This window comes from Tauraco erythrolophus, chromosome 7 (genome assembly GCF_009769465.1).
Source record: "Tauraco erythrolophus isolate bTauEry1 chromosome 7, bTauEry1.pri, whole genome shotgun sequence".
Lineage (NCBI taxonomy): Eukaryota > Metazoa > Chordata > Aves > Musophagiformes > Musophagidae > Tauraco > Tauraco erythrolophus.
Genome location: NC_141471.1, coordinates 33,874,902 through 33,888,055, shown reverse-complemented (window position 1 = coordinate 33,888,055; position 13,154 = coordinate 33,874,902). Strand labels below are relative to the sequence as shown.

The 13,154-nt window shown below is 35.6% G+C and overlaps 1 protein-coding gene across 1 annotated transcript in view; it reads left to right on the top strand.

Moving 5' to 3' along the window:
• Positions 1-13,154, top strand: part of SNX13 (sorting nexin 13) — a 66,812-nt gene that overhangs the window by 30,181 nt on the left and 23,477 nt on the right. The window contains 16 exon segments of the mRNA XM_086614224.1: positions 1,618-1,639; positions 1,641-1,704; positions 1,707-1,739; positions 1,897-1,953; positions 1,956-1,997; positions 2,647-2,679; positions 2,682-2,724; positions 3,130-3,170; positions 3,173-3,222; positions 5,529-5,667; positions 6,141-6,172; positions 6,174-6,230; positions 8,022-8,121; positions 9,080-9,273; positions 10,811-10,915; positions 12,453-12,585. Coding sequence (XP_086470350.1) covers positions 1,618-1,639; positions 1,641-1,704; positions 1,707-1,739; positions 1,897-1,953; positions 1,956-1,997; positions 2,647-2,679; positions 2,682-2,724; positions 3,130-3,170; positions 3,173-3,222; positions 5,529-5,667; positions 6,141-6,172; positions 6,174-6,230; positions 8,022-8,121; positions 9,080-9,273; positions 10,811-10,915; positions 12,453-12,585 — 1,145 coding nt within the window.

The window sequence follows — 13,154 nt, the reverse complement described above, 5'->3', positions numbered from 1 at the left end:
CATCACCACCTCATATGCAGGGCTTTTATGTTTCCCAACGTAAGTCAATCTTGAAAGCCTTCCACTCAAGTATCTGTATCAGATCAGATCACTTTTAAAAGTGGTCTTGCTCTTCAGTATGTAAGAACACATGAACATTTTCAAAGGAGTAGTAATCTAGGGAACAAAATGATGTCACATGTAATCCTTTTTAAAAAATAGTTATTTGGTTCAGAACAAATGGATAGTTTGTAATGGTCCCATGTTTTTCTGCTGTTGCTTAATCAAGTAGCAGGAAATCAGGGAACTTGGCTGGGAAATTCTTATCTTCTTAGTATGTGGATTTCTTAGCCAAGATACCACGTACCTTTATATCCAGCTTCTTTATTAAGTAATGATTTCAGATATTTATCTCACTGTGCTGTTGTTACCCGTTTCAGAAGAGATTGTGGGTCACCTCAGTATGATAAAATTCTTTGTGGTTTTGAGGTGTGTTATCCCTTTGCTCTTTTGACTTGAAAATGCAAGTCGGTGTGCTTTTCTGGCAAGAAAGGTCAAAGATGGAGAGCTAGGTTTAATCTTAAGAAAAATTCATTATAAGGAAATCTTAATTGATTGTGAAATACAGAATTCCTAGGAAACAGTGTTGGAAATACTGAAAACATGACAGCAAGGAATCCTGTTACTTACATGAAATGGACCTGGCTGCCAGCTGTGGTGGTTTTGTCAATTTGGTGAAGCTACTTCATTGAACAGAATCAAGCACAGGGTTTGGTGTGTGTGGTTTCCCCCCCTTTCCCCCTCCCGGCTTGAATGTTGTGTGTTTGAAATAATGATGTAAGGCTGCCACCTAGTGTATTTCTGGGATTTGTTGATTGTGGCAGATGGTGAAGTGCAGCTCACTTATTTCCACACAAAGATTTGCAGACTTCCCTCTCTGAGTTCCTTATTCTTTTATCTCTTTTGAGGGGAAATAAGAGCAGGTGAGGGAATAACACAAAAATGAACTGGTGTAGAAGGGTTCTGCTATAGCAAAGTATATCTTTTTCATACGACTAATGAAATGGTTTTATGCAAATCTAACAGTGACTATTTTCTGACGCAAATCTATGTGCATTGTTGAGATTCGCACTACCAACCTCTCATATAGGCTCTGGAATCAGTTGTTGATAATACGAGATTGCTTGTAGTTCAAAGAAAACGTATGTTTTCTCACTCATGCATATACTGCAAGTTCAGACGAAAATTCTTCTATTTAGGTGCCTTCCAGAAGGACAGAAAGTATGACTGGAAGAGACCTGGGGAGTATTTTAGTTTTAGGTTGTAGATGCTCAATAACTGTTTATATCAGGGTTTTTACAGATATTTGACAATCTCCATGAATCGAACACTATTTCCAGATATTAATGTTGACCTTAAAGTAAATAAAGCATAAATATTAATGTGTGTACGAGAGGGGTGTTTTACAATATTTTTTTGTTTCAGTGACTCGGTGGTTAGGAGACTGATTACTTCTTTGCTTTGCCATGTTTACTATCAGTGTGTTTCTTGGCAGCGATGAAGGAGAAGTAGAAATTTATTATTGCTCCTTGTATTCAGGCTAAAATAATTAATTTTCATGGATATTCTTTCTGATAGGTCAACGGAAACAGACTGGCAGGCCTTATTTCACAACACGACTTGTTGATGACTTTGGCACTCATCTTCGAGTTTTCAGAAAAGCTCAGCAAAGATAGCAGAGAAAGGCGATCAGATGAAAGGTAATCTAATGATCTAAATATTTTTTACTTTAACTCTGAGTACGGCAGGTATCTTACATGTGTGAATATAATTAGCTTTATTTTATAATTCAAGTTTACTCTCAAGTTTCTGATCTTTACAAAAAAGTATGTTTATTTTTTATTTTCTTTTGTATAGATCAAGCTGAGGAACTTGTAGATACATTCTTTGAGGTTGAAGTTGAAATGGAAAAAGAAGCTGTCGTGATCTAGTCTGCACTTCTCCCAAAGATGAAGAAGGTCTCTCAATATTATCTTCTGAAGTTATTTCAGTATATATAGCAGACTAAATTAAAATACTAACAATTGTGTTAACAATATGAAATACACTGAAATCTTAGCACCGCGACTTTTAAAGGTGTGCTATCATTAGGTACAAATGTAGCTATTCGTCTTTTCACTGGAAGATTTTTAAGGTAGAAATATATTTTCTGAGGGGCAGGGATGGCTTTGCAGATTGTTACTGCTTTTTTTGTTAGAGCTGACTTCCTTATTGCTAATCCATAGTCTTCATTATAAAAATAAATTATCTTTTTGGGCAAACAAATGTGAAGGAGGAGGAAAAAGCCCTTGTATGTGTTAAATGTGGAAAATACATTGGAGTTTTTTGGGTTCTTGGAATTTGACTTTCTTTTGTCTTGGTTTTGAGACCCTAGATGTGTCTCAAGTTTACATCAATGCTGCTATATTGGTCTGAAAGGTGTTAGCGTGATACTTGGACTATAAGAATATATATGACTATATATTGAATTTCATTTAAGGATTTATCGGTTGGTTTTTATGGTATAAGATGTGAAACAACATAATAGGAAATTGTGCTGAGGGTTTTTTTGGGTTTTGTGAGGTTTTTGATGTATTTCGTTCTCTTTATTTTGTTCTCCCTCCCTAGGATTCCTAAGGGATCTGTGTGAGGTTTTACTGTATATATGCTACCTCCTGGAGACTTCCAGAACAAGATCATGCGATAACTTTGTTCAGGGTAGGTGTGGACTCTAGAAGCTATCCCATTCTTTGGTTTAGTGCCATCAAAAATTTTAGATCTGAGCTGCTCTTCTTACTTTATTTTGTAAACTAATCTCATTTAATATTAGGTTATTTAAAATTCAATACAATCTTGAAAACTATTTAATAGCAGAGAACAGTTGTGTGAAACGTTTTTGAAGTTTCTTTTAACTCTAGCAACATTAGAAAGCATGATATAATGGAGGTCGTTTTTTCTTGAGATATTAATATCTTATACTTTTAATTGGAAGGGAATGTGCTAGTGCCTTTTGAATGTTTTCTTGTAGTTACACGTTTTTTATTTGTGATTTTTAAATTGTTGCAGTTGTATTAGCTTTATGGATAAATGTATAAAATTATTTATTATATTTGTTTTTCAGGAAATCCTCTCCCGAGGAATTCTTCTTCCATTAATAACCAGCTCAGTGATCCTGATTATATTAATCAGTATGTCATATGGATGGTAAGACTTATTATGTTTAAAAGGAATGATATTTCCAGAATATGTTCATATAAAGCTTTAGTCGTGGTTTCCTGTAATCGCGACAGATAGGTATCTAGTAGAAAAGTTACCAATGAATGTATTGGCAGAGATAGTGAACTTCTTGCTGCTGTACCAAATTTTTTTTTTTATATAATAAATATATATGTGTATACACACACGCATACACACTCTTATCTGTATTATCTTTACTCTGTGATGTGGTTATTCAGCAAAAGTTGGCTGGCTAAGGACAGGTGTATGGCAAAGTGTAAAGCGAGTCCTCTCGCTGTTTACTTAGCTGTTAGGAAGTATGGCAGTAACCTCGGAAGTTTTTTTTTCCTTGACCCTTTTTCAGTGTCCTTTAAGCTTAAGAGGCCTCCAGAATTAAAAGTAGTAAGATTTTTTTTTTTTTTCCCCTCTGCTTAGGAAGCTCAGGGTGGGTTTTTAGGGATATTTGTGGTAATCTCTTAATAATTTAACTGAGTGGGAAGAAACCAAGTCTTTACTTCAGTATTTTTGCAAAACAAGTTGAAACTTACTCTTATAGTCCTTTGTAGGTCATGAGTCAAGTTTTTTTTTTTTTCCTTTCCCCACATTCTCTCTGCACTTCCATATATTTTAGTGTCAGAGTCTACATTTAGTACTACGCTGAAAACACCCTCAGAGTTAAACAGTAAAGATTCTTATGTATGGAATGAACTCAAGTGTACCTGTACAATGTTTCAGTCACTCCAGCCACCTCCATTTTATGTAAAAGCTTTGCATGCTGCTTTTCTACAGGAGCCTGGCTTTGATATGAGAAAGTACTGCTGCTCATATGGACCAGCTTTTCAATTTTTGTTTCCCCTTTCCTCCTACGCGGTGTTCTTTATTTGTAACTTGGCCTCATTCTTTATTTACTGAGCACTGGCCCCCGACTGCATCCAAAGATAGAATTCTGAGGTTTCTTGGTAAAGCTTTCTGTTATGATGGTGATGTCCCAAATATTAATTTTCGTAATTGCCTTTCTGAGATGAGGAAGTAAATGTGCTGGGGGAAAGATAAGGAAGAATAAATGCCTTCAAAAATTTAACACCAAGTCTTATGAAATGAAGATTGTTGCAGAAATTAAGGTCAAAGTAGCGATGACTCTAATTCCGTTCATTTTGAAACCTTTGACATAAAATCAGATTTCAATGAAAAAGACTTGATTTCTGAAAACGAGAAGTGTATTTCCCATGTTTCTAGGCACACCTTAGTTCAATTCTTATTCTCTGCAATAAAATGCAAGCTTCAATATAAATTAGAAGTTAATTCAAACTTGTCTCTTCACTGTGAAATTCACATTTTTACAGAATGTTGTGAAGTTCAAGTACTTTTGTTTTTTAAAAGCAGATTTCTAGGAAGATTTCCCACTAACTTTGGTTGAAGGTGTCCATTCTTCATTCTCTGCTTGTGCACTCATATCAGTGCACTTCTGCAGTAGAGACCAAGTGCTACATTAGCATATCAAAATGAGCATTTATGGAGGATGTGGATGAAGTGATGTTTTTTTGGCTTCAAACAGTAAAGACAGCACTAGAACTCAACCCTCTGCACCTGCATGCACATTCTGTAAGCTGCCAGCCTCCATGCTGCATTCATAACACAGTTTCCAGTGATATCTGCAGCACAGGAGGCTTGCTTCACTTGCACGAATTCCTTTGACTCCCACAGCGGGTTCAACCTGTGCCAATGCTGGAAAATAGTATGTATGAAGTAGCTTAATAGTATTTACAAGGAGTATCTGAATTAGGGTTTTAGAGAGGATGTTAATTTCAGTCATTTTTTTTTTTTCTGAAGTAGGTTAAATTTCATGTAGGATGTTTTGATTCTTTTTGTAATTCTGTATTTTAAGAAGCCATTACGTTTGGAGCATGTACACTTGCAAGGGACCTTGGCAAAGCTGAAGCCTTTTCAGTGGGTCTCCCCAGTTTCTGCTTACTTAGCTAAGGTAATAGCAGAAGGTGGTGAATTGAGTGTTTGGACAAGATTTTATAAGTAGGTTGACACCGCTTTCCATGTTAGCTTTCTTGTGCTTCCTGAAAACAGAAAATGATGATGTGAAATAGGTTTTGACTGCATGCATGCTTCCTCTTCCTTGGTCCACATACCATTTTAGTATCCAGAGGAGGGCTAAGAAGCATCAAAATATTTTCAAAATGCCACTTTGCAGTGCTGTGTCAAAAGAGGTCATTTAATGAAAAATCACATCATCTGCTTTTATGTGTTTTGCATTATCGATGCTGTAAAATTTTCTATTGCAGATTCGTGATTCCAACTGTAACTATGAGGCCTTTATGAATATTATTAAATTAAGTGATAATGTAGGAGAGTTGGAAGCAGTGAAAGATAAAGCAAGTGAAGAACTGCAATATCTTCGATCTCTAGATACAGCAGGAGATGGTTAGTACTGTATTGTGTTACAAAATATGAAATGCATTTGCCAGCATGATCTCTGAAGAACATTCAAAAAATTTGGAAGATACTTTGTCATTAAAAAAAAATAAATTGTTAAAACTGGAATCTTCGTATGTGTTGAAAAACAGGTTCTTTTCCCCTTTTTTTTTTTTTTTTAATATAGACTAATTGGTTAGATGTATACTTCCACTGAATTGAAACTTGCCTGACTGGGGTTCCAAATTTCATTAATACTTTAGGTATTAGTGGGTAGGTCAGTTACCAGTTGATCTGAAAAAGGAAGGAGAAAATATCTCTTGTTCAGTTTCATCAGTAAGATATGAAACTGTAAAAAAAACCCTTTTCTTTAAGCTGTTGTTTTTTGTATGTGGTATGTCATTTGTATACTTTTAGAGCATTTCAGAACAAGAGTTAATTACTCATCTGCATTGCTTAATCTTGTTTGGTTTTACTTTCAGATATCAACACTATAAAAAATCAAATAAACAGTTAGATTATATGTTATTAAAGTATGTGATTCAAGAATTCAGAGATTGCAGTCAGGAAAAGTAAGTATTTTAGAATTATTTTAGTCTGAAGAGTGAAGTTGCAACTTGTAGCTTTTTAATTCTTGTCTTTTGAAACAACCACTGGAATTATGCATTAATCGACGGAAGTGAGTCTTGTATTTGCAGTTTGAGTATGGAAAAAATCTTTTGAAGGTTCACATGTTTAGAGTTTTTGGATTCGGCTTTTAGCAGTTTAGGTGATGTCGTACATCTTTAAAACTATTCTTACTTTCTCAGTTGTCGGCCAGCAACTACACTCCACACGTCCAGCTCACTCCCCCCCAGGGGATGGAAAGAAGATTAAAGGGGAAAAAGGGAAGAAGATCCCTGGTTGAGATAGCTCAATGTAATACTACTACTACTACTATGACTATATGAATATATACATACGTATAATGATAACAAGATGTACAAACAAGTTGATACACAGTGTAATTGCACACACCCCTTGACCAAGGCCTGTCCTGGACTGACGATCCCGAAACAGGTAAGTCCCGACACTGCAATCCTGGACGAGTGAGAGGCCTGAAAGGAGAATGAGAGAGAGCACTCTGAGAGTGAGAGCCCCAAAAGAGCGAAGGTCCTTTCCAGTTAGCTCTCATCTTTATACTGGGCATGACATAACATGAGACAGGCTAGTTCATTGGCCAGTTTGGCCCTCAATCTTAAGTCTTAAGTTCAAACCATAAGGGGAGTTGTAGACCCTTTGTCCCGGCCATGCTCCCCCCCAGCCTGTTGTGTTCCTGCACACTGGCAAAAACATGGCAGCTGAAAAGTCCTTGAAACCTCAGTGCGAACTACAAACTTCAGCGTGCTGTCAACATTCTTCTCATAACAAATTCCAGGCTAAAACCAGAACACAGAGCTCTTCTAGCTGCTAAAAAGAACTAACTCTGTCCCAGCTGAAACCAGGACATCAACACAAGAGTTAAACCAAAGTATTACATAGATGAAAAGCATCTTTGCCTTTATACACCTAAATTCAGTTCTTTTTTGCTGCTTCAGTGCATACCTTGTGTGCCTCAGGCTTAGTCTTTGGGAGAGATCTGTTTCCTTGTTCATAAAGCTAACACTTGCTGATTATTTTGCAGTACCTTGTAGAGTCCATGTATTGCCTCTTGTCAGACATGTTTACCTCTTCAGTTCAATGAAAAGCCTAAGGCAAACTGGATGTTAAATTTGAGAACTTAATGTTGTTCTGTTTCCTTATTTTATATATTGTTTTATATTTTAAGACTGACTCAGTACATCAAGTAGTTTCTTTACTCTCTTAGTTGGACCTAGGTGTTGCTCCAAGATTACATTATCTTGTGCATATTGACCATTAAAGTGTTTAAGTATTCTACAGCTGGATCCATAAGCATTACTGTAATACCAAAAACATCTTTCAACAGAAGAAGGTGAGCAGAGATGAATTTCAGTTGTGTTGGCCTGTACCATAATGTCATCAAATCTGAAATTAGTTAATCTTGTTATTCATGCTGCTGTCCTCTGTTCCTGAGTGATTTGGGGTTAATTTGACCTATGTCGTATTACACTAAAGGCAGTGTTGAAAGCCAGCTTCCAGATAGCAGAAATCATTCCATTTTGAAGGCAAATAGTTAGGAGAACATGAACCTTATGATCTTGAGCTTCACTGGTAGTGATCGCGAAAATAACTGACCTGTGAGAGGCTGATTTATTATCTATAATGTAAATTACATTTTATGACGTCTACTTTGTGGTAAGCACAAATTTTGAAAGCTAATTTAAAAAAAAAAATCTGTGAACATGCTGAACTGTGTCTTACAGGAAATAGATACTGTGAAACTGGCAGCAAACTTTGGAAAACTTTGCACAGTCCCTCTGGACCATATTCTGGTAGACAATGTTGCACTACAGTTTTTTATGGGTAAGTGTTAATTTATCTGATTATTATTTTTTTTTATAATGAATATGCTAACTCACAAGACTGCATACTTGAAATTGCTAAATGTAGATGTCTGCTGAGGGCTAAATGTGTATAAGCCCTTTGGCAGAGGGAGCTAAAACCTTTTTTGCAAATCAGTCCGTAATTAACTGTTCAGAGCACTGTACTTAGTACTTCTGAAAGCTTGTATCAAGCTTGCTTCAATACTGATCTCTCTGTTAGACTGATCTCGCAATATTTCTTACTCTATCACTTCATAAGTTCATTCTGTTTAGAACAGAATGATTGCAAGAATAATTGGAATGACTCTGAACTTTTATCATAATCATTAGTCTTTTGCTAATCTCACTGAAGGTAATGACTATGGATGTTAGATTGAAGTTTAGAAGATTACAAGGCTACTGAAAGTTGTTTGTGAAGCTAAAATACAGCAGTAATTTGTGTACAATTTTAGGTTGATCATATAATCAGGTGTTAGATGGATTAAAGTATAATTAATCTTTAATACTTCCTAATGCTTGTCTTTTTTTCTGTGAATTAGTTGAGCTGCTGCTTATCATCATGAAGAATATCAATCAGTTTTGTTGGTGATGATAGTCCTTTTATTGCGGTAGATGCACGTGATTTGTTAGAATTTCAGTTTGAACTTCCTCTCAACTTGTATTGTGCTGTACAAGCCCGTTATATCTACACAATAATGATGGATTCACTTTTTACATGAGTATTTTAGGATTCAGTGCTTAGTTCCTAGACTTTGCTCCTGATTTTGTTTACTGATTATCATCAGTATGTATGTAGCATTTTTCATTTTTTGACTCTAGATGACAAATATTCCAGATATGTAACGAGATCCTGGAGTTCTATTTGTAGCTAACATAGAGAATTCTCATTCTAAGATGCACAACAGTAACTATGGTTATTTGGTGGCTGGTTTCTGTAGATTACATGCAGCAGACTGGTGGCCAAGCACATCTGTTTTTCTGGATGACAGTGGAAGGATACAGGGTTACGGCACAGCAACAGCTGGAGGTACTTCAAAGCCGGCAGAAAGATGGAAAACATCAGACTAATCAAACCAAGGGTCTATTAAGAGCAGCTGCATTTGGAGTTTATGAGCAATATTTATCAGAAAAGGTAGGAATAACTTCTTTCTGCATTGTTTGGAATTTTTTCTTTGTACAGATGCTTCTGTGGTAGTTATGGCTATGTTAATATGAAATTCGTGTGATGTAGCACAACTTGTTTTACAAGTTAAGATTTAAGCTGTTACTTATGTATCTTCTCTCTCTTTATGTCAAGCAGTAAGAAAAAGTCTTCCTCTTATCCCTTTTTCCCCCTCGCCATTTAAAAAAGGCTCGTACTGGCATTGACCGTGCTGTCAGATGCACTGAATGTGTTCCTCAGAAGCTGACTTTCTAGAATAGACAAAAACTAGAGAAAATGTGAAGACAGAATAAGAAATTCTGTCCCTTTGTGTATGCTGTGCTTTTCCTTCCTTTTACCCTGCCCTCACCTCTCGTTAAGAAGGAATGTTTTTAAAATAGCGCAACCCAATATTTGTACAAACTTGGATTAAAATTGAGTTTTCAAACGAAATAACTTTGTGCCTCTCTACAAATTGTCTCTATAAAGCACTCAAATATCACTGTTGGGTATCTTTCAATAGGCTAAGCTTGAATGCTTCCAGTAGTCTTGTAGTAATGGAGTCTGCTGTGAAAGAAAACACTTGTCAACTTGTGTTAACAACGCATCTTTGTTCCGAATCTATATATGCATAAAAATCACCTCTCAACTCATTCAAAAGCTTTCATCAACAAATTATCCCTCAAATATCTTTCAATGCTTCTCTTTCCGCATCATTTCTTTCACTTTGGTTTTTCACCTTGATAGTCTGTTAGTGTGGTGGTCTGATGGGTTTTTGAGCTGACTGAATGCTCACCAGTTTGAAGTCAGAAGCCACCTAACACCAGAGCTATTCCAAAGCCGATGAACTCAGCCTCTCAGCTATGCTGTCAAGTGAGCTATGTAGAGTTTGGTTCTGTGCTGGCTCCCTTTCTCTGTTGCAGAAAATGGAGAAAGCGTGTGAACTTGAGCCCATCTAAAAAAATGCTTAATGGGCAGTGGTTTGAAATATGTCATACCAAGGGATGACTGGGAATCTGACGGCTGATGTAGTTAGTATGCTGGTAACTGTAATTGAGTCTGCATAAAAAACTACCATGATTACAGCTACTGGTAATCTCTCCAGAAATTGGCAGAGTTAAACTGCTGGCCTTTCCTCAGATGCTTCAGGACTTCATCCATTTGCTTTCTTACTGGCTTTTTCTTAATTTCTGAATCTAGATCTTTCTATTCATAAATAAAGAAAATCTGGTTTTAAGACTGAGTAAATCTGTTTTCAGTATTGCTTCAAAATAACGTGCTTGAATCATTTTTGAGGTGATTCTGAGTATTTAATCCTGAAACTTCTGAGTTTTAATACAAACCCTGAACTTAATTGTAGGGGAGGAGGGAGTCTGACTGTTGTGTGTTCTAGACAGTTCTTGAAATACTCATCAAGAAGAAATTTATTTTACTTAAAGAATTGCAGAATTGTATTGGATTTTATTTGTGAAAATAAAAGCTTTTTTTATTTTTATGCTGCAAAAGTTGATTTAGGTCTCTCTGACAGGCATCTCCGAGAGTTAATATTGATGACAACTTAGTAGCAAAACTGGCAGAAACGCTGAACCATGAGGATCCAACACCTGAAATCTTTGATGACATTCAGAGAAAGGTATACTGTATTCATCTTGTATTTCATAAGAACTGTTAATGCTGTAGAGTATTAAACATCACTACAGCCATTGAAAAAAGAGGAAGGAACTCAAATGTCTGAAACCTAAAACCTATTTTACCATTTTCCTATTCTATAAAAATCATTCTTTAAATTGCCAACTTCTGCTTAGCCATACATAGCCCATGGTTTTCAAAGCAATAGACAGAAATATAAAATTTCTGTCCTGTATAAAATTCATTATGAAACACAACTTAGAATTATGGGATTATTTGTGTTTATGTATCAATTTAAGAAAAGTGCGTGTGTAGAATAACTAAGTGGTACAATTTTGGTCCAGTTTTAGCTTTTTCGAAGGTGAGCGTAAGCATGTTACCGTATTAAATTCTGTATCTCTTTCCAGAAGTCAAATTGACCATTCTGTTTCTGCAAGCCTGAACAATATAGCACTCAGAAGCAGCAAGTCCTGAAGATAAAAGTCTTTTTACTACCTGCATATATAGACTCTTACTTGAGTCTAATGCACATGTTTTAAAAAAAAATATTTTAAATTCTAGCAGTAAATTATATACACAGTCTGAGAGGTTTTTATTTTAGATCATTAACTAAATGTTCTCATTCATACTAAAAATTGCTGATATGAGCTGTAGAGCTTAGAATTACTCCACTATGCTTGAGGCCCACATTTAAGACTAATAAAAACACCTTGTGAAATCTGTATTGCCCAAAGTAGGTTACAAGGGTCTTGTGTGTGACTTCTGCAGAAGAGCATAAATTTCTCATGTGTTACAAAAGAAATTGACTTCTTCAGACCTGCCTGAAGACTTTTTTCATTCTTACCAGGTGATAGCACTTTGTACAAAGTGTTCAAAGAAAAAAGAAAATAATCATTAAAATATTCTAGAGTTGACATGAATATCCAAACATAAATTATTTCCCACTACATATAGGTACATACGTGTATATGTATATACTCTGACTGTGTAAGCTATATAAATGGCTCTTTGAAGTGGTGTGGTTAATCTGTGTGCAGTAGGGTTATACTGTATTGGCTGAACTTGACATTTTCAAGAAAGTAGTGTGTAGTGTCTTCCCTCCCTTCCTTTCTCTCTTCTCACCTCTCCCCCTAAGTGCTCACAGGTCTACCTTTGTAGTTACCAACAAAGGAAGTCTCTGAGAGATAACCTGGTGTGAAATAGGTAAAGAAATATGTTTATAATGCAATTAGAAGGATTAAGAGGAAAAGAAGGAAACATTTACAGTTAACGTGCTACTTCCCTTCCTGTGCATGTCTCACTAGTTAGAAAAGTATTTTCTGACACTGTATTATACTTCTAGCACAATTAATTGTCATAACCTTTCCGTTAAGAGTAAGCGTGAATTGAAATTTCACAAGCTTGCATTAAGGTTTTAAAGGAAGCACAGTTTGAATAGAATGCACAGATACATGTTGATCAAGTAGAGTTTATGAAAGCTTGTCTGATTAGTTAAAAAATTTAATAAGTGTTTCTAAGATTGGCATCCTTATTTCAATAAGGTGTACGAATTGATGCTGCGAGATGAAAGATTCTACCCCTCGTTCAAACAGAATGTGTTGTATGTGCGTATGTTAGCTGAGCTGGATATGCTGAAGGATCCGAGTTTCAGAGGATCGGATGATGGTGAAGGAGGTGAGCTCTGTACCTGTAAGGGGAATTTCCTGGCACTGTTCTTTATTCTACTTTAAAATGAAAATAAGAAAATTATTCACACTGTTTTTGAGAAATCAAAAAGCTCCTGTACTATCTGTGATTTTTAAGTTAATGTTTCCTCCTTGTGCTTTTTTTGTAAATTGTTTTGGGAGTCAAATAATTTTTTCTATAGTAGCTTTATTAATCTCAGGTACTTCTTTGTCAAGTCTTGGTAACAAGTGTATTGCTAAAATAAATGTGCAACTCTTTCCCATTTTTATTCAAAAATATTTGAAGTTCTTCAACATGTTGGATTGTTTTAGTACATAACTATATTCTTCATCTGGAAATTGAAAGTACATAGGAGATTTGGCTTTTTAAAGCAATTAAAATAATTGTTGTTGTTAGCTGAGGTACAAATCTGATGGAAATCGTTTAACTATTAAACTGACTTCCTAATGAAGCAATTAATTGTGGTGATACAAGCTTAGAAAGGAATGTTTTCTGGAGTATTTATTTCATATCTATAGCTGTATAAACTTACATACATTTTCCTTTAGGCGTCTGTT